This window comes from Schistocerca piceifrons, chromosome 8 (genome assembly GCF_021461385.2).
Source record: "Schistocerca piceifrons isolate TAMUIC-IGC-003096 chromosome 8, iqSchPice1.1, whole genome shotgun sequence".
Lineage (NCBI taxonomy): Eukaryota > Metazoa > Arthropoda > Insecta > Orthoptera > Acrididae > Schistocerca > Schistocerca piceifrons.
Genome location: NC_060145.1, coordinates 354,467,887 through 354,493,602, shown reverse-complemented (window position 1 = coordinate 354,493,602; position 25,716 = coordinate 354,467,887). Strand labels below are relative to the sequence as shown.

Below are 25,716 nucleotides of genomic sequence, written 5' to 3'. Positions count from 1 at the left end.
AGACACACAGTGCTCTCAATTATTTAATGTTGGCTGTAGTCGAAAACTAATGATTGCTGGCTAAAGCCGTCTGACTTTTACCAGGTTATGCTGATTCAGGACTAGGGAGCAGATTGGTCAACTTTAAGTTAATACACTGCAGTGAATTGTTTTAAATTAAGTAATCTCATAACATGTTGACATTTTGTCTTGTATTGTTCTGCCCCTGCATCATGAACAGGAATTTGTCACTCATACTTTATGCCACTTAAATGAACAAATATTAAATCAAACTATGACCAGAAACAATTATTTCAAATTTTTATCTTACCGTTAGGTTGAGCTTTGGCTTTGGTATGAAGGTGGCTTCATTATCTCTCTCACTGCCATAGCTTACTCGAATACCACGTTTCTTCTCTCCAGCTGCTAAACCTTCTGAAAATATACCTGTTGACTAAAAATACACCTGTCTAAGAAAACAACACAATAAGACTGCAACTAAACCAAATACAACCATTTTAATGTGCAAGTCACAGTAAAATTAACTGATATGAAGGATTTAGCAGAGGTTCGACAGAAGGAAGTGGAATAAAACTGGGTGTGTGGGATGATGGGGAAGTTGGGGTGGCGGGGCTGAAGGGGGGAGGAAGGGGCAAGATTAAGCATGGGGAATATGAGGGGGAGGAAGCAAAATAATATCTTCAGTTGAGAACAACACAACAGCAACAACACTAAGCCCAACTAAATCTCTTTCATAAGATAATTTGTTTGGTCAAATGTCTTTCTCGTATTATTTTAACGTATTTTAGTAAGCATAATTTCTGTCACTATTAACATGAAATATACTAATTTCATGTTTTCCTTCTACATGGTCAGACAGATCAGCTAGATAAGTACCAGGCTCAAGTTCAGGGTTCCTTTCCTGGCTGATCCCTGGGAATGTGGCATACTTTCATAGCACAAATTATCTGCACAGTCGATAATGTCAATGCCGAACACAAGCACCATACAAAATGGAGAAAATGGAACAATTAGGCATGGCAGACCATTGCCTAGAGAATGGGCACAGATACTGTTTGACGAAACAAGGACCTTATCCCAGGTGACAATGTAATGTGATTCAATTTTTTAAAAAAGCAGCTGAGATTTTAATTACGTCATAATAAATTCAACAGAGAAGAGGTGTACACACTTAGCACAACATGGATGCAGGCTTTGGACACTGGATGAAAACAAAAATGTCTGAGAATGCAGGGAGGCTGGAGTGCAGTTTTGAATATTGCATTGGCCCCTCACTCTTGCTGATGTAATCACTGTGGAGGATGCTTAACTCAACTTCCTATACATATACCAAATCACCCATCTCTGGAGAATTCTGGACACTGCTGCCTTAGTGGTGTTCACCTTTCTTATCTTGGCAGTCAGAAGTTTTAACTGTTGAGAAAACTGGTGGAGAGTGCTGTCAAAAGATGAGAAATTTTATCTCAACTGACACAGCTTGAAAACTGAGAACACCTCATACAGCTATACCAAGGTAACTTCTTAAGCAAATGTTAACAGGTACCTGAAACTTCAATGTGTTTGTGTTTCACCTAGATTAAAGCAATGAGTGCCCTTTCCATGTTTCAAGGTTGTGTCTTTACTAGCTTGTTCAGAAATGGTAACAAAAAAATCTCAAAATTTAGCACTGTCTGCATAGACTAATTGCTTTGCACCTGCTTCCCTTATGTGAGGAATCTAGGGACCACAAAGACAAGACCATATTGATTACAGAGGTATTTAAGCAGTTATTCTTCCTACACTCTGTGTGTGATTAGAGCAGGAAGAAACCCTTACATATGGCACAATGGGAAATGCTATCTACCATGCACTTCTGAGTGGTTTTCAGAAGATGAAGGTACATCATCTTAACTTACATTAAATACAGTGAAAGCCTCACATAGCACAAGTTCATGTGCAACAAATATGCAACAATGCTGAAATTGAAAATTATTAAGGGCTCGAGTACCATGTAACTTATACTGTTTCCTATTATAAAATGTTCTTTGTACACAATCTTGACAGAGCAGTATATGACTAACATTAGACAATCAAGTGGTGAAGCACTGCCAGGGACAATGAAAAATCTTAACTCTTTGGTATACATATACGATATGATAAGATGGGTGAAGAAAGTGTGGATATTGTATATAATGTGTATTAAGTTCAGTATCACAAGAAAAAAATTTGTTTGGAGGTAAATATCTGTAAATCTAAAGGCAAAATGATATGCGCAACATTATTATAAGAGGTGGAACAAATTAATAAAAATGGAACACAATCTTTGGACATGCCTGGTGTTGTCTAAAGGAGCTGATAAACTATAAATAATTTAAAAATTGAAAACAATTCACCTGGAGATGAATGGTGGATGGTGACATAGGCAGCAGTGCACCAATTCAGCTTTTGGTGGGATTGTCCCCAAATTTAATGTACTGTCCAGCATCCCTGGTAAAGAGACTCTGGGCACACTTTTATTCTGCCTTGTGCCAAATTTATGAATCACATGAATGAAGAGAAAGAATTACATGTAAATTTCCTCCCCCAGACACTACACATGATTTGAAATTCACATCTGCCTGTCAAATTAGAGTTAGTTGCATATTTCAAATCCTATTTGAGCATTTTGGAAACAAAAGAGATTGGCATCCAGAAAAGACATTTTGTCCTTCCTCGAATGATGAAGATAATTTATCAGTTTCATCTGTTCTTAAAGTTAAAGTTAAAAGATATACGGCTTTCAATAAAGATTTGTTTCTCCACATGGCTGATGAAAGAAAATGACTTCACAACAAATTGTGTTTTTTTTACTTCACCATGTTTTCAATAAAATCTGAAAGGACAAAAGCTATAGTGGATCATCAGAATACAAAAAAAATTAATTCTGGCACAACAACAGTGTTACAAAAATAAAAGAGTTATAACTCTCTTTGAGAAGAAACATACGTTTGAAGAAGATGCTGTGAAATGTGCTGCAGTTGTATCTGTTTATCACAGTGTAAAACACAGCCTTAGCTACAAGTCATTGGATTGCCACATGAAATTACATCTTTTCTTGTTCCAGAGAGTAATACTGCATCTAAAATTTCATGTGGATGAACTAAGGCAAGGCTGCCTCGAAAAATTTTCTTGGCCCATACAGTGAAGATGTAGTCATAGATGAGCTTCATAAAGCCTTTTATTTTTGTCTTCTGATGCTTCAAACTGAGGAAATACAAAAATTTTCCTTATGCAGCTCTGTACTTTGATGTTATCTGCAGGATATGTCACGGACTGCTAGATTTTATGAAGACTCCAAAGAACGCCACAAAGACATTTTCTAGCAATAAAGAACAATACATAATTTAATGGCTTTCATATGAATCAAGGAAGTGCGTACAGTCCTGATACTGCTCCAGTGAACTATAGCAAAAACAATTCAGTTTTTGTCTTACTGAAAAATGACAATCCATCCATTTTGAGTGGTAACTGCAACTGTCAGGCCATAAATAATATTGTAAAACATGATCTTAAAATATTTCATTATGATACAAACGCAGTAGTTTTCAAAATTTACAGTGAATCTGGTTCCTCTGCATCAAATGTTCAGTCACTAATAGAAATCTGAGGGTGTGGAAATACGAGTTTAAAGAAATATTACAACACATCCATACAAGATGGCTCTTGCTACTTTTTGCAACTGACAAAACTGTGTACTGCTGGCCTACCATCATGTCATATTTTATTTCAAATGCCGAAGAATATTATTCAAGACTGATTTGGCAGTTTATCACCTCAAATGGGGAGCATGACACTGAAGAAACTGAACATTCACTTCCTGAGTGCTATCTATGTTTTGTGCAGCATATTGTGCCCTGAATGAAACTACTGTTAGAAAACTGGTAAAAACTCAGTTACTTACTGGAATCTTAAGAGCAAGCTAGAGAGCAGGAAAAAGATAAATTCATAGGAAAGAAAGTTCATGAAATCCTGGAAGAAATACCAAAATCATGTAGATTGAGTTTTGAAATGATGCGCAGCTTTTCTTTTATATTGCATTGACTATTTGTCCCAAATCTATAACTTTTCTGAGGACAATGTGTTCTGCCAGCTTACAAATTGTTCACTTAAAGAGCAAGAAGATTTTCATCTGCAATGGCAGTATGTTTTAAAGGTTACCAAAAAACTGAATTTCAACCTGTGATTTCCAGAATGCATAGGCTGGACTTGATGAAAGTAACACAGAACACCAGATTGTATAGATCTCAATAAGTAGGAGTCCACAACTGACAACCACCATTCCCAACTGCTTTGACTCACAGCATACATACTTTCTGTTCCTACCAGTAAGTTTAACTCATTTGCTGAAGGAATCTTCAGTATGAGGAAGAACCAGTGATCAGAAGAAATAGCTAAATCAAATGTCCATGGCCTTAAGGAAAAGAGAACTTCGAATAAATGAGAACTTTTCAGAAAGTTGTGGTGAACTGCCACCTTTCTTGAAACGTCGCATCCCTAAACATAGGCATGCGTAAACAAATCAGCACTAACTTTCAAGTGTCTGTAGTTTTGTAGTACAAGTTAAGAATAAGGTTGTTAATTATGTATTTTGAGGAGGAGTGTGCTATACGGACAGCTGCTTTTTACGAAGCCAATGACAATATAACAGTGACACATAAACTGAAGCTAGACTTTAATATCATACCTCATTAGGAATTTGGGGAGGTATGTTCCATATATTCACCTAATTGAAGGCAGTTTCTTTAATGCTACATGCATTTTACTTCTTCAGTGGCGGTTTTCAGCATTGTCAGCTCAAGAGTGAGTGTGGTCCCAGAGATGTAATCATTAGTGTCCATGCTCCAGTTGGCTGATTTACGGCATTCTTTCAGCACTATTTGATTCAAAACATCGCATACATTACTTGTAGTTTGCATTTTGTGCTCAACATGCGTGTTTACAGAGTGTAGTGTTGCCAACTCAATACTACACACCATAAACACATATATTTTGGACACAAAATGCAAAGTGCAAGTAATGTATGCAATGTGTTGAACCAAATGAGGGTGACAGAATGCCTGAAATTGCAAGAAGACTAATGAACACATTTCCAGAACCACATGCATGAGCGAATAGCATCGGAAATCGCCACTGAAGGTGCTTCACAAATAAAAGCAGCGCAATGTGAACAGCAGTAAACAAACTCCCTTCAATTAGTTGCATACATGGAACAATATATCCGTGAACTTTGAAGCAACTAAGGAAAGACAGAAAACAGAAAAAAAATGATGTCTCATCAGGAATCTCTATGTCCCTTGGAACCAACTGCAACTGGTGCAGAAATTTGAAACAAAGAGGCTGTTTTAGTGGCTGATTTTGTTAACCTGCCATGTCGCGTCACAGAGTAACAGCAATATTCTGATGACAATTAATTTGAGAATCTAGTGACAAGCAACATGCGGCAACTTAAAGAAATGTTTAAGGATGTAAAAGACTTATCTAATAAAACATATCCTCATTAACACTGTTTTATAAATCACGAATTCAACCATTCAGTACAGTAGCCAAGCATTTTCTGTCACATCTGTTGGAATTACTAACTCACAACCAAAATATCACGTGCCAACCTATAACAGAACATGGCCCCACTAGGGATCTGCCTGTCACCATTGCTTCCATTAAAATTATCCACACTAATCAAATCCTTAACAATGCACCAAACTAACCCCCTGAGCAAGAAAAAAGCTTAAAGAACATAGTGCTTATTGTCTCATCTTTCACTGTTTATCTCAGGTATCTTTCTAGTGACAAAACAGTTTGAATCTTGGACAACAACAAATGACAGCAAAGCATCAGGACTGGCATCTGCCCAATTCGTAACATTAGTCTGTTTTAACTTAAGTGTGCACACGCAGTTTACTAACAGTGTGGACGTAGACAATCATCTGATGTGGCTGTACTCTGTGACAGTAAAACTACTATTCTCCAATGAGAAACTGCACTAGTAGAACTAATCCTATGACAAACTAGATAATGACATTTGGCTTTAAATACACTTTCCAAGATGAACATAGGATCAAATGGGATTTTGGCAAAATTCTCCTGTTCTTCAATTACACAGTTCTCCTCGCAAGACCATGAAAACGATCTTGTGGCGATATTTGCTCAGGGTAGTTACAAAGGGCCGCTCACATTTACGAATCGTTAAGTATTGCAACGTTATAACATAACACAAGCGACACAAACACTGAATGCTACTTAGTGCAGTAGCACCAAACAGGAGGAGACAGTCACAAGCAAAACAATTATTAGACGATTCCCAACCTGCACATAGTTGGCGTTCCTTGTCCTGTTCGGTCTCGGGTCCCCTTTCTTTTTTATTATCTCTCCATCTCGGGTGCTGTTCCGTTCCCTTTCCATCACTGACAAAAACAATAAAATTGTAAATAAGTTGCTTTGCTTATAAAATACGTAGGTACATATACGTAAAAGAAAACATATAGTAATTGTAGAACACACTCTTTATTTTTATTTCGCTGCACATTTACGTTGGGTCTGTACACTTTACGCTGCTTAGAATCGCCAATGTTAGTCTTTCCTGCTGTTAAAGCACCAAGTGTTAGATCCCGTGCGCCCCTGAAAGATGGTAATCGCCCAGGAGATGCAGAAGTCCCTGGTTCAATCTTTATAGAACCTATCAAGCTAGAGATCTGTTTGTAATCCTTATTGCCTGCCATTTTCACGAGAAAACTACAGTACACACGCCGAACACATTACACATTCATCAAGTACAAAAGGTATATAATGACATGAAATTCGTGTTTACAAGCACACGCACAGCATTTGCTTGTCTTGCTAGAGGTGGCAAAAAATAACGTAACTGATAGAAATAACCGGTTACTGAGAAGTAACGGTTACTGCGATAACCGTTCCTCTGATTCTGGCAGTTATTTCAATAACTGTTTAGTGTCAACAGTGCCTCGCGCCATCTGTTGACCGAAGATTGTACTGCGCATTTGGAAGGCGTTCTATAGACCATGGGAATAACTGTGAGACTGCGCGCCATCTGTTGATAAGAATTGTGTACTATTTCGTGGGCCTTCGTTACTTTTAGCATAAACAATTAAATAACGTTAATGTCCAAGCCGTGGCTGATAGGAGCTGCAGTACAGGCATTAACAAGTACGGTCGTTCCCTTAAGCCACCGCCTTACGTGTTAATTTAGCTTGGACGGGTAGTACAAGGAAAGTTACTTAGGAATTCGAGCGACTATGGAAATAACTGTCAGAGACCGGTATTCTCCTCTGGCAGTTATCGTTATTGGCTCGTAGTTCTAGTTCTCTGGTAGTTATCGGGCTACCACCACAGATAACCTGGAAGCTGGTAACGGAATAACTGTGTGTGTAGACGTTCCTGACTCGGTGACTCCAGTTAAAGGTCGTAGTTCCAGGTGATATTTCCAGAGAGGATAGTAACTGGAGCGAACAAATATTTTCGTACTGCTACGGAAATAGCCGCTGGCCATCGCGAATGACAAATAACATGTCAGAAAGTATAACATAATACAGTGGAATATAATAATTATTATCCTCATCATTTGTCAGGAGATTGTCAAAATATGTGAATATATCACAGTAACTGCTAATATTTACAGAATTGGTACACTGACAGAATAAAACACAGTTACGTACTTTTAATAAATTTATCGTACACAGAATACCCGATCTTGACTGTTGCAACCAAGTGCTGTCAAAACTGAAATATAGCAGAATTTTTACCTAAGCTGGTCTATCAGTCTCTGTTACGATATTCATCTACAGAGTAGAAGGAGGGGTCAGTGGAAGCGTCTGATTCCACCCGTCTGCTTCGACGTAAAGGTGTTGTGGTGTGTGAATGTCATTACGGCACGGTGTTTATGAGTTGGTTTTTGTGTGTGTGTGTGTGTGTGTGTGTGTGTGTGTGTGTGTGTGGGGGGGGGGGGGGGGGGCTGTCGATCTAGGTTGCAGTGCCGGAATTTGCTGGTGGTAATTAATATTTTTTTTTCTAGCTGTGATGTTTTGTGTATTTATGAAGTATTGAATGTGATTTAATTTATGTAGGGATGATTGATTTGTGGACTTTTGGGATTGTGGTTTTATTTTTCGCAGTTGTAGGTGTTGGTTTTTTGGCATCAGTAGCTGTGGTGGACCTATATAGGTCACCGGAAATGACCGATTCCCATTTTCATAGTTGTGTGTGTTGATGTTTTAGTATCGTCATCTGAGGTTGACCTATGTAGGTCAAGGGAAATGTCTGATTCCAATTTTCGTACTGTTAGTTGTGGGTATTGGTGTTTTGGTATGGTCACCTATAGTTGATCTATATTGTTCAAGGGAAGTGTCCGATTCCTGCAGATTTTTGTTGGTGTAGCAGAATGCTGTATTTTTTTTCTTTTTGTTCTTCATTTTGTGTTTTGGGATCATGGTGTGTTTTTTTTACTAGCTTGTCCTCACCCTAAAACCCCCAACTTCCCGCAGTTGTCCCATTGGTTTGATTGTATTTTTGGTGGGAAATGTTATTGTATTATTTATATGTAACTTCGTGTTTGTTGCCATGTGTATGTAGTGACGTCATAGACACACTTAAAATAGCCATTTCCGGCATATTGATGACGGGTGGAATCAGACACTTCTGTATCAAATAGTCTTTCAAACACACTGTAAACCGTGCCTTATCTGAAACCAAGTTTTTAATGGTTGCTGACTTGCTGGCAGTTTATTGAAAATGCATGTTCCTGAATATTGGACCCCTTTTGGACCAAGGTAACTAATTTTAGGTCTTTATGTAGATTGCTGTTTCCATTTCTAGTACTGATATTATGTATTAAGCTATTGGTTGGAAATACTTGAAACAAATTTCATAAAGGAATAAATATACTAGGAAGCAGTGGTTAGAATACAAAGTTCCTTGAACAGGTTCCTACATGATGTTCTTGAATTGATACCACAAACGATTTTTATTACACGCTTTTACATGCGAAAAACTTTTGCTACGTTTGATAAGTTACCACAGAATATGCTCCCTTATGAAATAATAGAACGAAAAAATGTGTTATGCCCTTCCCAACTGAATTTATTATCGAGTTGTAGTCCCAGAAATGTAACACTGTCAACCTTTTCGATCTGCATGTCTTCATATGTTATAAGCATGCTGTCGCTGGAGAAATCGAGCAGTTTGCAAATCTGACATAAAACTTGGATTAGCGTACTCACACTTTCCCCAATAGGACTAGCTTTTACAGCACAGGAGTAAACGAATCTGTCACATTACGTATATTTTTTGTTGTATTATAAGGCTGTACACTTTATTCTATTATGCGAGCAGCACAAGAAATTAAGCTTCGAATTTAACCTACAGTACTCAGTTTACATATTACTTCATACTTAAAAACGCACGTTGTTAACATTTTACTTAAACAGTGCTTTGGCGAAGTTCCGCGTACTTTCTGTCGCAGCTGCGAAGATAATATTTCTAATAGCGACCGATAACCTACAAACATATAATATGAAACACTAATAATCGTTCTAACATCAACTAAAATGTACCCGGAGTTAATAAGCTGAGGTTATGACACGATTCATGCGACATTCCTGCTATTTCACACTACTCGCAGTTACACTGATAACTAAACTGATGGATTCCAACTATGTCGTTATTTAACTGTCGGAGTTATCGGTATTCGCTAGCGAAAAATAACTTGGCAGTTATTAATAACCGTTAACGATAACGGTTATCAAAGAATAACTGGAACTGTGATAACGGTTACTCCAGAATAACCGTTTGGCCCACCTCCATTGTCTTCTGTTTCAAAACTATTGCCAACATCATAAAATTTATAGCTGTCACTGAATTTACTTTTTCTTCGTAAGTCATTTGATTCATTGTTACGATTGTGGAAATCTTCTAAAACAGCGCACGATTCACGAACTAATAATTTCAGCTGCTACACTAAAACATTATTAGAGCATACAATAAAAAAAGTGACACAGGGCGGCGTCTGAAGATCTGAAGTCGATAACGGTTCGTCAATGCATAAACAGTTAGTTTATTTACGAGGTGATGTGAATCAACGGGAATGAATAAAATGCGAAGTAATAAGTACTATAGCTGCGTAGATGCATCAAGGATTAGTGTAGGCTACGCATGGTGAATTATTGCTATTTTTATGTACTTCTGCATGCGCCGGGCGATCGGCTGGAAAATTACAAAAATCGTCATTAGTATTGTTAAATATGAGTTCAGCAGCGTTAAGGGCGTACGCCCAAGAATATTTCAGCTCTATTAATTCAATAGCTGAAAGAATTCGGGCAGACGTCAATACAGCCGTAACTGCGTATGAAGATTTGTGGCATACATTAAGTCCAGAAGACCAAAATCAGGTTCTAGACGATACCATTATACATCCAGAGGCTGTACTGAAATATTCTCTCTGTCAACAAAATGAAATAGAAATTGAATGTTTTCCACGGCTACGTTTAGAAACGGGTTATAAATATGTGACAGATGACGACGGAGGAAAGGAACAAGCAAGTGACTTTTTCTTCTATCGCCTCCCCCCCTTCATTGCTAAACCATGAATATAGGCATTCAGTTCTTTAACGTACTTGTTTGTTCACAGGCCGTGAAATGGAGGGATGAACACTCTGCACCATTTACATGGATGACCCAGAGCCAACTGAATCTCAGTATTATGGACTCCACTGAAAAAGACAGCAGGAAACCTCCATTACAGTCTTCTGACACTTTTACACCATCAAAGAAACCGTTCACCACCTCTGACGGTTTTGTTGACCCACCAGATGTAGTGTTGGGTGGTTCCTCATCTCGATTGGCAGCTAGTCTTAGTCCAAAAATCAATTTAGCAACAAAAAATCCTTGTGGAGAAGATAGCTTACTAACAAAACTTAAAAACAAGACAGCAGTATTAAAAATACAGACAACTTTGAAATCTACAATGGGCAAACCAGAACCAGAGAGAGTTCCTTGTCAGTCTGATAATGACAAGCAAGCCCTTGTTCACACAAAGACAATCCGCAGTACTACAAACAATTTGAAGAATACAAAGAATTTGGGTAATAAACCACTGGTGTCTAAACCAAAGACTCCTCCTCCACCACCTCCCACAAAACAGAAACATATATCAGAAACCAAGCTAGAGGAAGATCCTGAAAGAAAAGCTTTATTGCCAGGTGCTCCTACTAGTGGTCAGAACTCTAAAGAAACTAAGGAACATTTGGTAGTGAAATCTACTACTTCCATTGATTCAATTGATTTAGATGATTTCCGTATTAATCTGAATAGCCCATCAAAGGATGTTCCAAAAACAGGTTTTGATTTCCTAGACAACTGGTAGTTGTGCTTCATTTTTTGCATTTTTCTTTTGCATGGGTCACCAAAGATACATCTACCGAACGATATTTATGTTGTGTAAAACTTCGAAGTCTTATGCTCTGTCTTACTTTTGTATTCCTATGGTTCATAACTGTGATTTATTAATTTTAGAGATGTTCAACTCTATATCCTGCATCGAGAACTTAAAGAACTGCATAGTGTATTTTTGCTGTCTTGAACAAGATATATCTAGCTATAGAGTATGAAAAGATTAATGGAACTGTAGTGGTATACATTTTCTGAATATTTTACAATTTTTGTAAGTGGATTTTATAATGATTTTAGTGAAATGTGAAAAAGTATTACTTTTACCTATTTTATACCAGAAATAGTGTTGTTGTACCTGAGTGTTAAAAAGGCTCATAACCTGTAAGAAGTTTTATTCTCATCCAGTATTGGAAAAATATAAGCTTTCGATTATTTATTTTCATGTTGGAGTCGAAGTATTTTTACATTTCACAGATTAACTGAAGCCTTTGATATTGCTTTCCAAGTAGCAACCAAAATGTTATCTTTCAGCGTAACCTATACCTTGGGCTACATTACAGATCAGTTTGTCACTACAACCTGCATCCCAATAAATATAGGCATAAAAAATATTGTCAGTGCTCTGATCTTTTCCTGTTTGCATTTTTATGATGTCACGTACTATAACATCACTTCGTCACAGGATGAAGCTGACATCCAGTATTGGTAGATACAATTGAAGACAATTCACAGAGTTGTGGTTTTCCAATAAAAACTGATCTGATGTGTGGTATGAATAACAATTTGATCCCAGGGATCACCATGCTTAGCAGCATGTTGAAACTGGGGAAACTCATTCTCAGATCCTGTTTGAAATGAATATCAAAACTTCCTACTCCTGTGTTGATTTTTGAAGGTATTTTTTGTCATTTTTAAAACAGTTGTGGATAAATAGTTTTGCCTCACTCATTTTTGAAAATTTACAGTTATGAAATGTAAATCATAATTGGCAATTATTCTATAGAGTCATGCATTTTAAGTTCCAGAAAATCAGATACAAGTTGCACTGATTCAGTGTTACTTTTGTCCTCTCTCTCTCTCTCTCTCTCTCTCTCTCTCTCTCTCTCTCTCTGTTACCCTTTGTTACATTGTGTGTGACTACGTGTTTGACTATTCAGTGGATATGCCTTTAACAAATGTTACCTGTTTTTTTTTCCCCAAAATAAGTTGACTATGCTTGAAAATTGGCAGTTCACTCCACTTTAATATTTAAATTGTAGACTTGATTTAACAGTGATTGGTGTTAGTATCTGTGTGGAATGTTTACTTGGGTAAAGCATTTTGTTTACATTGCTAACAATCAGAAACGAGTAACACTAATCTGTATTGTCTTCATTCTTTCTTAGGCAAACTATGAAGCATCGTATTCCATGACAGCCATTAGTATCATGAATATATCTTTTAGTTAAATGTAGCAAATCAGAACTTACTGAATCGTGTCAGGCTGTGGATGTTTATAAATCAGTTGTATGCTATATGCCATATGAGAGTGCACTGGTGTAATGGTCACCGTTAAAGAATACAAATCTCCAACAGTTAAATATATCTGTTACTGAACTTGGTCATTTTTTGTAAATCGAGAATTTTTTTAATGTCTCCCAAACTCAAATGGAAGAAACCAGACAGATGTTATAGAATCAGAGATACAAATGAAATGTGGCAAGTGTCTGTGTTTCACTTTGTGTGTCATGTATATATTAAGATTATTGGTCAATGTGCATATTAACATTCAGGATGCATCAACTCTATAATTGTATTTAGTAAAAATTGTTTTAAATTTTTGTTGTGTATTTTTTTTTTTTTTTAATACTTATTTTGAGGGTAAAAAGTGAATTTAAATAGCCTATGTAACTATGTTAATCATTATTGCATTTACTGTTTACCTTGAAAGGAACAAGAAAATGTAATATACATGCAACTTTGTGCCTTCCTGAGTGCAGCTTTTTTTTGTCGAGTATATTTTCTAAGTATTAACCATTCTGCAATGCTAGTCCTTTACTGCTGTTACTTAATGTACCACAATGTAATTTTCATTCTGGAGCCCATAACTATTGTTACTGGCTTCCTGTTTCACATGACAATGTACTTACCTTTGTATCACAGATTGAGGTGTCAGTTTATTAATGAAATAACTACTCAGGTAATTCCTTTCACAACTGCCATATTCATAAACATACCATTTGTTGTTATAGCACAATTATGATGCTGTATATAGGTCAGCATTCCAAAATACTGTGTCTTCAAGGGCATTAATTGAGAAAAGGTCAGTAACATCTGCTAGAAATTCAAGTTAAATATTGCTAGTGACATTTCCGAAAGGGTGGTTGGTTTATTTAATGATCAGTTTTGTTTATGGTGGCTTCTTTAATATAAAAAATAAGGAAGATAGTTATCTTCTGATACTCATAATTATGGCTGTGGTGCAAGCACCAATTTTCTTACCCATGGCCTGATGTGCGGTGTTGGTAAATTGAAAAAATGCTTGATTTTATTATCAGTACGAGTATGCTGACTGCAGTATCAGAATACGAACTGAACTGTAAAACTGCTAGCATAACAATGAGGTATTTTCGTTGACTCATCAAGTTTCTGACGAAAGTAAATCACTTATCGAACATGGCAGCTGTGATTGTTACTACAGCATCAATTTTTTTTAAAAAAATTCTGTGAACTATGTAGGTCTCATTTAAATGAAACATTATAGTCAGTAATTAGTAATTAATTTCCTGGGCACATTCTCTCTCTCTCTCTCTCTCTCTCTCTCTCTCTCTCTCTCTCTCTCTCTCTCTCTCTCTGTGTGTGTGTGTGTGTGTGTGTGTGTGTGTGTGTGTGTGAGAGAGAGAGAGAGAGAGAGAGAGCAGGGCTCCAGCAATGTCACCACTGAAATACCATGTGTATTTTTATTTCTGTATCCTTTACAGTTTTTCAGTGCAATTTGCATTTGATTTTTATGTATTTTCTGTATTATAAGCTGGCACTCTTCCAAGTATTGTAGAATAATTTTGAAAAGCTAGTGTTTAGGATGTAGTGGTTATGAAATGTGTGATTTCTCTGCCCATGACACTTTTTTCCTTTAATTATTAATTTACTAGGCAAGGATATATTGCTCCTAGGATGCATCTATGAATTACTTTCTGTGAAGCTTAATTTTCTCGTCATTTGGCTGTAGCCGGTTTATTGTACTGTGGCCAGTGGCTGTAATTCCCAGAAGACACATAGATGTTAGAGATTTGCTTTGCTGATGTGGTAGAATGTTGTATAGACTTCAGTGCCCCTTGGCTTTGTACCATAAGACAAGTTTTTTTTGTGTGTAGAAATACATCATGATTTATGAATGTTCCAGTAAAGTATAAACCAAATTGTGCCAGTGATTACTATGATTTTTACTGGCATATAAGGATGATGTCTCTACCATACACCAATAATTTCATGTAATTATACAAATGTTTGACATTTGTCAAATCTTGTATTGTGTGTAAAATTATTTACCAAAAAAGCAATATCTCCGGTACCCACAGGGCTAGTTTGAGAAGATTTTTCCACACAAGCAACACCACATCTACCCCCCCCCCCCCTACCACACACACACACACACACACACACACACACACACACACACACTTTTTTCACTTGTCAGTTTTTGCTGCTATGATACACACAGTATGCAAATTGTGCACGTGGGTTCCTCTCTCAGCTTTGTCCCCCAAGTGGCTGCTACTAATTGGCATAAGTGCATTATAGAATTTTTATATTGTTGTGCCTCTGATGCCCTCTCAGCTTGTCTCTCCGAATGGCGGCTAGTGCAGTTTGGGTCCTAAAAAGCCCCAAGTACACACACTGTGGTGGCAATAGAATCTCAGGTTATTGTTTAAAATTTACATATTTCTGTATAAAGTAGTAGTACTGGCTGTGTGTCATAACATTATGCTTTTTCGCATGCCAAAATTGAATAACTTGTATTTGCCAAGGACTGTATCTTTCACATGGTGCTATCATTTACCTGTAATATTCAATATAGAGAACTTTAGGGACTCTTGCTGCATAATTATCATCATCATACAATGGAAAGTCCAGGATTGAATAACAATATGGAAAGAACATTTTCCTACTCACCACATAGGGGAGGTGTAGAGTTGGACAGGCACAGTGAAAAGAATGCTAGAAAAACAAAGCTTTCGGGCAAAGTGCTTCCTCAAAAGTAGAACTATACATGTTTACTTACCAACTTCTCATGTAAATGTGACTACTGTCTTTGGGTGGTACAGTGGTCAGGTGTTAGCACATGGATACAGTAGCTGTGTGTGTGTGTGTGTGTGTGTGTGTGTGTGTGTGTGTTTTCTGATTAAGGACTTTGTCCAAAAGCTTTATATTTCTAGTATTCCTTTCATTGTGACTGCCTTAGAATCAGTGCCTCCTCTATGTGATGAGTAGCAATCCATCATTTACATATTGTTCATAATAATAATAATCATGATCATATTTATGATTATACATAGACTTGTTAGTTGGAATAACAACATTAGTGACAGAAAAAGATTATAAATATTTTATGAATTTTATTTTTATGCTAACATTTCTGCCTCTTAGCAGATATATATATAAAACTAAACTAATTAGACATATTATTCGACATATATGGGTTGCAACATGTCTTGTGGTACATTTAGTTCACCTTATTACATAGTGTCATTGTTTTCCATAAAACAGATGTCTTAGTAAAAAACACATTAAGATATAAATATGTTCAGAGAAGATGCCAGTTCCTGTGTTGATAACAGAAGTGCCAATTCACTCCTTACAATTTTTGTACACACACAATGGAAAGGATGATGAATAATAAAAATGAATCAGTTATGTACCTGTATGTATGTGTATACTGATTTTTTCTATCTACTTATAGTTACTGTAGCTATTATTAGATGTTCATTAGTCATATGCTGATACTCCATACAAGGTGTTTAATCTTCAGGACAGAATGACACATTTTCAGATGGAACCCAAGGTATTAAAGAGTGTGGAAATGCAAATGAAGACTGGAAACTGGATTGGGAAAGAATTTAGCATGCTAGAATGAGTAAATCTGCTACAGGGAGGACGATTTTTAACTCGAGGCAATGTCTATGCATGAATGATGGGCACCTGACAAAAATGAATTACATCGAATACCAAGAATTGTATTGTACAGCTTATTTATTTATTTGTTGCTTTTCATTCATTCATTAACTCAAATCTCTTACTTGGATTACATAGTTCATTACACTGTAGTAAGTATTTGTAATACATTGTTCTTTTGTGTTACATGATGCATACATAGTAAGGTTACAAAATGATGCTCTATTTGACTAGTAATATTCAAATCATGCACAATGATCAGACGCCTATATATAGAATAAATTTCACAATAGTGGAACTCTGTCTTTTTCTATCAGCAAAGGTGCAGCACCAGTTTGTCTAGGTTTGTAGAATGAATAACACCGGAAGAATTTTTAAGGCAAAAAGATTTTGTCATAGGGAACCTTTGAAAATATTCTATTTGATATATCCTGGAAAATGGCTCCAAGAACATCAGATATGCCTGGTTTCAGTTCTTTTAAGATCACATCCCAGTTCTCATTGATGAAATTGTTCATGTTGTCCCCTAACGCCTTATCACCATTGAAAAGATTTTCAAAAGTAAGATAAAGGCGGCTGGTTTCAAAATTAATCTTGAAGTCTTTGATGTTGACATACTTTTCACCAGACTTTTCCACTGGTTCTCCTGTCATGACTACATCGCAGATTACATCCTCTGAAAATCAAAAGAGGAGTTACAGCATTAATATGCACATTTATGAACACCCAATAATAAAAATACTTCTTTTTGTGGAATCATATTCATAACAATGTTAATGTCTTGTTACATTATGTTACTGAAACATACAGTTTTAAAAGGAAATTTGCTCTCTCTCTCTCTCTCTCTCTCTCTCTCTCTCTCTCTCTCTCTCTCTCTCTCTCTCTGTGTGTGTGTGTTCTTTTTGTCAAGTTCTTGTTTGTATACTCATCCACAGCTCAGCACCTTCCATAAGATATGGTGAGCTGTGTCTTCATATTTATTTCATTCTTTCAAATGTTCAGAATATTTGCAAGTCTTTTTGTTACATGTAAATTGAGTAAGCTACAATGATATTGGAAGGGTAGATCCCTACTCACCATATAGAGGTGATGTTGAGGTGCAGACAAGCACAATGAAAAAGAATGTTAGAAATATTTTGGTTTTCAGACGAAGTCCTTTTTCAGAAGCAGAAAACTCACATGCTCATGGCCTCTGTCTCCAGATGCCTGGAGACAGGGCACATGAGTGACTAAGCTGTGCTTATGTGAATGTGTGTGTGTTTTCTACTTCTGAAAAGGAATTTTGTCCAAAAACCAAAATATTCATCTTCATTGTGCCTGTCTGTGATTCAGCACCTCCTCTGTGCAGTTAGTAGCAACTTATCCTCTCCATATTGTTGATAGTTCATCTTGGAATTTCTGTTCGAGTAAATTATTGCAATTTATGTTTGCAAACTGTTCACAGCTGTGTAAAGAACTTATGTTTACAGTGATTAATTAACTTAGAAGGAGCAAACTCTTGATAATAAAGATAACATAGAAAATAGAAAAAAAGTTAAGTCATTGCTTGGCATAGGAAAATATAGTAAAAGAAGAAAAATGAAAAATAAAGAACTGCTACGCACTCTTAGTGTTTCAGAGCTGAAAGTGCCTTTTACGGTGACTAAGAGAAATTACTTGGTGAATATATTTGTTCACAGAGACACTCTGCAGAAACATGTTGAACTGAACTGCTTAATTAGTTTACTAGTCAGCTATTATCCTGCTTATCCCCAGGAATTTTACACGTAGTGTCTCACTATGTTTATGACAATTAACATCTATTTCTTAAATAAGCAGGTTATTTTTATTTTCTCGAAGCTGTATAGTTTGATTCATTGCAAGAATATGTTGAAGATGGTGTCTGCCATGGTTGCCTATGCTCACACATAAGATAAAGTATTTGTTGTCCCAACTTGTTGGCTCAAAAAATGGTTCAAATGGCTCTGAGCACTATGAGACTTAACGTCTGAAGTCATCATTCCCCTAGAACTTAGAACTACTTAAACCTAACTAACCTAAGGACATCACACACATCCATGCCCGAGGCAGGATTCGAACCTGCGACCATAGCGGTTGCACGGTTTCAGACTGTAGCGCCTAGAACCGCTCATCCACCCCGGCCGGTTCAACTTGTTGGCTTGTCCAAGTAACAATGTATTAGGTGACCGCAATATTATTGCACCTGGGAGCGAGGGTGCTTCAGTTGGCTTATTGTGAGTTTTCATCATGATGACATGATGAACCACTTGATAGTAAATGTGCAGCTGTCATGAGATCATTCACAGGGATTCATTTTCCTTGGTAACCACTGTATTTGTTTACTGTAACATCAATGCATGTTTCTGACGATGGCCGTGAGAGGCTAAGTGTAATAATATTGCGTTTGGGTAGTATGTGCTACTCGTCAATCTGCTGCAGGCGATTTTTTGTCTTTACACAATCTTATTTGTTATTTCGATCTTGTAATTCCTATCATAAAATTTTTGAATTACTTGCAGCTTTGGCTGCTATAGTAAATGTCTTTTGATCTTATGTTTAACCAGTGAACCTGGCAATACTTCGCAGCTGCTAAATTTGTATGGGAATTGGATGTACCTCCTAAACATCTTCCCTCTCTCTCTGCCCATCTCTTCCAACACCCCTCTTTGTCCATCTTCTCCTCCTCCTCCTCCTCCTTCACTTCCCTTCCCTTTGCTGTGCATTCACTGAAGTGCGGCTTCAGCCGAACAAAACTTTATGAGTTTTGCTACATATCTGTAGTGTGTCATGACCATATGTCAATGAACGGAGCTACAGTGAATTTATGAAATCGCTTCAATCATTTGTAATAGCCCTGTAGATATAAAATCAAGTGACCACTTTCACTTCAAATAAGTTATAAAATTCTAAAGTTTTTGTATTTTTAAAATAGTACAAATTAAAAAAATCTATATTGACACACAGTTTTGATTGTACATCATTAACACCCATTTTGCAAAACAATAGATTTATACACTATGATAGGATAAAGCAACTGGAAACCAATCATGGTTTAAATTCCACAAATTGCTCAGTGTCTTGAAGGAGAAAATATAGGATACATTGCTTTCATAGAATATTAATCAGATAAATATACTTAATTCATTAGGAAAAATATCACAGGTTGCTCCCATCTACAGATAGGGTATCAAAGTCACACAAAACTATCAGTCAATATGGCTGCCATCCATGTATTGGAAAATCTTAAAAATATATTCTGAGCTGAAACATAATGAGGTATCTGGAACAGAATGATCCTCACCATGCCAACCTGCAGAGATTTCAGAAACATTGGTCAGATGAAATCCAACACCCATTTTGTTCACATGACATCCTGAAAGCTGTAGACCAAGGCAGTTGGGCAGGTTTAGTATTTTCTGACTTCCAAAAAACTTTTTACTCGTTACCACACTAATGCTTATTCATGAAAATGTGCTTATATGAGTTATAAAACACAATTTGTTACAGAATTGAAAATATTTTTGTGTGGAGGATGCAGCATACTGACTTGAGTGATGAGTCATTGACACATATAGGAATAACTTCATTTGTACCTCAGAGAGGTGTGTTGGGTCCTTTGCTAAGTATTGTTAATTATTTGATAGTCAACATTAGTAGTAACTTCAGGCTTATCTTTTTTTTTACAGATGATGCAGTTACCAATAATGAAGTACTATCTGAAAAAAATCAGCATAAATTTTCAGTCAGATCTTGATAAAATTTCAAAATGGTGCAGAAGCTGTCAACTTGTTTTAAATGTTCATACAAATACTTGGGTGTAACAGTTTGTTAGGATGTGAAATGAAATTAAAACTAGGCTCAATCATTTGTAAGACAGATGCCAAATTTTGCTTCATTGGCTAGATACTGGGAAATGTTCTCAGGGGTACAAGTTATATGAATACTTTGGCCGTACGACTAGGTGACTGGTTAGGCTGCTCTTTAGGTCTAATTACTTAATGGAAGACTGAATGAAGCATAGCTTATTTCATTGCAGAAGACTATGCTAAAACTGAACATGGTTTAGCATAAGGAACTTTGTGTCAGAAATGAAAAATCTTAAAAAGGTGGTGCTCAGCAACTCTGATGTAGCCAGAAAATTCAGAATGATGAGAAAGCTCCAATTGTTGTATTTAATGTAGCTGTAAGTTAGTATCAATGCTTTCTTATAACTATGATCTTTACTGAATTTTTCCTGTTTGAAACTGAGATTAATGATGTCATTGTTAAGGATAAATTGAAAATAACTGCTTTGTTGAGTCATTCTTTCTCAACACTTTTTAAAGAGCAATAGAAGAAAAGCATTATCTTTGATATTTTATGAATGGTGTTAGAAAGTCACACATTTCTTCAACTTCAGAGGATTTATCACCATCATTGCAAAGCACAGTGTTTGTAAATGCCTCCAGTTCATTTCCAGCATCACTTTTGATAAAATATGAATCTTTCATTTCCTGGAACCTGTATAGTTTGTAAAATAATTTTATGTTGTGAATCTTGATTAGTATAGAGCATAACATGGTCTGTAAATGTATGTATTGTCTCTGACAGGCCGTTATCATATAACTGAAGCATTAACTCTCCAGTTACAAGAAAGTTTACAGCAATTTCTGTAGCATGTGGACAAAAGTAGAAAACAGGAGGAAATAAGGAAAGGATGGTAGAAAAGAAGGAAAGATATTTCAGTCTTGGTGTGCCATCACTTATGCTTTCACTAGTTCTGCTCCTGTGCCCTCTGCTTAAATATTCATTAAATAGATTTCCTTTCTAACTCAAATTGTTTATATATTCAATTTCATTTCTCTATTATGTAATACTGAGGCGTAGGTAAAAAAAGTATCCCACAAATATGTTACCACGTGACAGAAATGATGGTCAAATAGCCCTTGATGTTCATAAATAAATGTCATAAAATCAAATATTATAGTGTATTGCACAGTAACTTTAAACTTTTAATTTAAAAGTTAGTTTCATCCAGACCAATTCGCCATTATTATTATTATTATTATTATTATTATTATTATTATTTTCCTTGGGTGTCCTTATTAATGTTTAATCAAGGATGTGGTTTCACAAATGTCTATCAAGACATGACATCAGAAGACATTTACAATTTAACTTAGGCAGAAAGGGTGTTAAGTTGAAATAAAGGGTGTTAAGATGAAATACTAAGATTCTATCAAATCTTTGTCTTTGAATTTTGAATGATTTTCAAAATTTGAAGAAGGGGATAATTGTACATATACTGATTGCTGAAACAGGTACAACTGGAATAGGCAGAGAGACACGGAAATGAAGAAAACGGATATTAAATCTTAATCTTTAGAAACTTTTAAAACATTTGCTTTGTTGGAAGAAAGAGGTGGCTGCTAAACATGTAAAATTACAGAGAAATATCCGAGAGCTGGGCAGAAGAAAAGTCACTACAGGTGTAACAGTGTTACTTCAGATTTCTTTAATGCATTTTGTAGCTAAATGGGGATTCAAAGTGACCATCCAACTCCTAGGAATCAAGAAGATGAGCCTCCAAAGGTACAGAATGTTGCAAAGAAGTAAATACAGAGTATGACATTATTTGCTGTGACACGCTTTGTAAAAGTACACATGAAAATAGTCAATTACACTGAAGAGCCGAAGAAACTGGTACACCCGGCTAATATTGCGTAGGGCGCCTGTTAGCACGCAGAAGTGCCACAACATGACATGGCACAGAATCAATTAATGTCTGAAGTAGTGCTGGAGGGAACTAACACCATGAACCTGCAGGGCTGTCCATAAATCCTTAAGAGTACGAGGGGGTGGAGATCTCGTCTGAATAGCACATTGCCAGGCATCCCAGCTATGCTGAATAATGTGCATGTGTGGGGAGTTTGGTGGCCAGCAGAAGTGTTTAAACATGGAAGAGTGTTCCCGGAGCCATTCTGTAGCAATTCTGGATGTGTGGGGTGTCACATTGTCCTGCTGGAATTGCCCAAGTCCTTCGGAATGCACAGTGGACTTCAATGGATGCAAGTAATCAGACAGGATGCTTACATATGTGTCAGCTGCCAGAGTCATATCTAGATGTATCAGGGGTCCCATATCACTGCAACTGCACATGCCCCACACTATTACAGAGCCTCCACCAGCTTGAACAGTCCTCTGCTGACATGCAGGGCCCATGGATTCACGAGGTTGTCACCATACCTGTACACGTCCTTCCACTTGATACAATTTGAAATGAGACTTATCTGAGCAGGCAACACGTTTCCAGTTACCGGCAGTTCAGTGTCGTTGTTGACAAGTCCTGGTGCGGTGTAAAGCTTTGTGTCATGCAGTCATCAAGGGTACACAAGTGGGCCTTTGTCTCCGAAAGCCCATATCGGTGATGTTTCATTGAATGGTTTTGCATGCCGACACTTGTTGATGGCCCAGTATTGAAATGTACAGCAATTTGTGGAAGGGTTGCACTTCTGTCACACTGAATGATTCACATTGTCTTTGGTCACATTATTGCGGATGTTTTTCTGGCTGCAGTGATTTGATGTTTTACCAGATTCCTACATTCAAGTAATTCATAATATACACTCGTGAAATGGTCGTAGGGAAAATCCCCACTTCATCGCTACCTCAGAGATGCTGTGTCCCACTGCTCATGCGCTGACTATAACACCATGTTCAAACTCATTCAAATCTTGATAATCTGCCATTGTAGCAGCAGTAACTAATCTAACAACTGTGTCAGACACTTGTTGTCTGATATAGACATTGCCAACCACAGTGCCATGTCTGCCTGTTTACATATCTCTGTATTTGATTATGTGTGCCTGTACCAGTTTCTTTTTCGCTTCAGTGTAAGATGATGTGCAGAGCAAATTGACAACACTATTTTTAGTCCACTGATATATTATATTTGTTTTTAAAACTAAAAAAATACTAAAGTCAAGTGATTCTTGAAGCAATGTAATGGTAATGGCTCAATCAATTGCAGTTAAAACATGATGGAAATAATGTGGAAATTTAAGAGATTTAGAAACAGAAGTTTGGTCACAGCAAAGATAAATCACAGGCTACATAGAAGACCTTGCAGACAGAACCACACTGTTGCCTGTTAAATTTCATACAGCTGAATATGATCTTATGGTGAAATATTGCTTTCCGTGTTTCCTTGTTGTGATGAGGGAACTTCCTATCACAATCATGCAAATATCTTACATGACTCCTGAGACTGGCAGTCATTACAATATACGTTACACATCCACGATGAAATGTGGTCTATGCATTCTCTCTCTGTGAATCATCCAGATCTTTGTGCCTATAATGAAGAAATTAGTCATGTTTTTTAGACCAATTGCAGTAAGCTTTTACAACTGAAAAACTCTAGAATGGACTGAGAAAACAGAACTGGAATGGTGACTGGAGTACAACTGCTTATTGTCTAGCACCCAACTTATATAATATTAATTACTGGTAAATTGGCAGCATTTAACTGACTCAGATACCTTATTGCGGTCTTGCTTGATATCTCTCTGCATGTGATGATGTACAATTTCATACTGAAACTACTCTACCATGAATTCTGTGTCCAGAACACTTACCGTAGACTAGATTGTGCTATTGTAAAACTTGACAGTTGGATAATGAAAATTGGCAAATGGTGTCACTACATAAACCCTAGCAGTAGTGTTTACTTGCAAATTGTACAGCACCTTGCTCCATGAGTGAAGTAGAGAGAGCATGTGCTATCAGTTACTTCAGCTGCACAATTTTAGGACTAATCTATGACTGGGATTACCATATTTTTTTGGATCCAGCACATGACATGTTTTTGAAATTAGTCAAAGCAGTTTACTGGAGCATTATCTTTATTTATTCAGTCACATTTTTTACCAGCCATGACCTTTTTTCAGAAATGGTGTTTGTGTCTAGCTGTGTGGTATGAAAATGCAGCCTCTTTAGCAGTGCACTCCAGATCTGCGTTATTACCATCTTTGGCTTTAAATAAATCTGACATTTGGTGAAGCAGCGGTATTAATAGGATTCCTATGTTTAGATATTTTCACACGATCTTTAATAGGGATATGTGAATAACAATACTGTCATCCACAGGCACACTGGAAACCCATATTCAAAAAGTTTAAAATACTAACAACACCTTCATTATACAGGGTGTTACAAAAAGGTACGGCCAAACTTTCAGGAAACATTCCTCACACACAAATAAAGAAAAGATGTTATGTGGACATGTGTCCGGAAATGCTTAATTTCCATGTTAGAGCTCATTTTATTTTCGTCAGTATGTACTGTACTTCCTCGATTCACCACCAGTTGGCCCAATTGAAGGAAGGTAATATTGACTTCGGTGCTTGTGTTGACATGCGACTCATTGCTCTACAGTACTAGCATCAAGCAAATCAATACGTAGCATCAACAGGTTAGTGTTCATCACGAACGTGGTTTTGCAGTCAGTGCAATGTTTACAAATGCGGAGTTGGCAGATGCTCATTTGATGTATGGATTAGCACGGGGCAATAGCCGTGGCACGGTACGTTAGTATCGAGACAGATTTCCAGAACAAATGTGTCCCGACAGGAAGATGTTCGAAGCAATTGATTGGCATCTTAGGGAGCACGGAACGTTCCAGCCTATGACTCGCGAATGGGGAAGACCTAGAATGGCGAGGACACCTGTAATGGACAAGGCAATTCTTCGTGCAGTTGACGATAACCCTAATGTCAGCATCAGAGAAATTGCTGCTGCACAAGGTAACGTTGACCACATCACTCTATGGAGAGTGCTACGGGAGAACCAATTGTTTCCGTACCATGTACAGCGTGTGCAGGCACTATCAGCAGCTGATTGGCCTCCACGGGTACACTTCTGTGAACGGTTCATCCAACAATGTGTCAATCCTCATTTCAATGCAAATATTCTCTTTACGGATGAGGCTTCATTCCAACATGATCAAATTGTAAATTTTCACAATCAACATGTGTGGGCTGACGAGAATCAGCACGCAATTGTGCAATCACATCATCAACACAGATTTTCTCTGAACGTTTCGGCAGGCATTGTTGGTGATGTCTTGATTGGGTCCCATGTTCTTCCACCTACGCTCAATGGAGCACGTTA

General features: G+C 37.0%; 3 protein-coding genes across 5 annotated transcripts in view; 1 reads left to right on the top strand and 2 right to left on the bottom strand.

The window, feature by feature from the left end:
- LOC124711478 (DNA-directed RNA polymerase III subunit RPC4) overlaps positions 1-6,679 on the bottom strand; it is a 53,069-nt gene extending 46,390 nt beyond the window's left edge. For both annotated transcript variants that reach the window (XM_047241585.1, XM_047241586.1), the window contains exons 1-3: positions 6,517-6,679; positions 6,322-6,419; positions 311-433 (exon numbers count right to left, since the gene is read on the bottom strand). In XM_047241585.1, coding sequence (XP_047097541.1) covers positions 311-433; positions 6,322-6,419; positions 6,517-6,541 — 246 coding nt within the window. In that variant the 5' untranslated portion in view covers positions 6,542-6,679. The remainder of the gene's footprint in view (positions 1-310; positions 434-6,321; positions 6,420-6,516) is intronic.
- A 3,383-nt stretch (positions 6,680-10,062) lies between these two features.
- On the top strand, positions 10,063-16,318 carry LOC124711149 (uncharacterized protein C1orf198 homolog). 2 transcript variants are annotated; one of them, XM_047241048.1, is made up of 2 exons: positions 10,063-10,562; positions 10,655-16,318. In XM_047241048.1, exons 1-2 carry the CDS (start codon positions 10,269-10,271, stop codon positions 11,387-11,389), a joined length of 1,029 nt encoding a protein of 342 aa, XP_047097004.1. In that variant the 5' UTR covers positions 10,063-10,268; the 3' UTR covers positions 11,390-16,318. The 2 variants fall into 2 exon arrangements, with proteins under 2 accessions (XP_047097004.1, XP_047097005.1); XM_047241049.1 differs by having other exon boundaries at positions 10,431-10,566.
- LOC124711150 (protein takeout-like) overlaps positions 15,996-25,716 on the bottom strand; it is an 85,859-nt gene continuing 76,138 nt past the window's right edge. Inside the window, exon 5 of the mRNA XM_047241050.1 lies at positions 15,996-17,242. Coding sequence (XP_047097006.1) covers positions 16,941-17,242 — 302 coding nt within the window. The 3' untranslated portion in view covers positions 15,996-16,940. The remainder of the gene's footprint in view (positions 17,243-25,716) is intronic.

Excerpts from the sequence above, each read along its gene's own strand:
- LOC124711149 (XM_047241048.1), top strand. The coding sequence starts at position 10,269 with ATGAGTTCAGCAGCGTTAAGGGCGTACGCCCAAGAATATTTCAGCTCT. Across the intron at positions 10,563-10,654 it reads ACGACGGAGGAAAGGAACAA|GCCGTGAAATGGAGGGATGA; the intron begins GCAAGTGACTTT and ends GTTTGTTCACAG.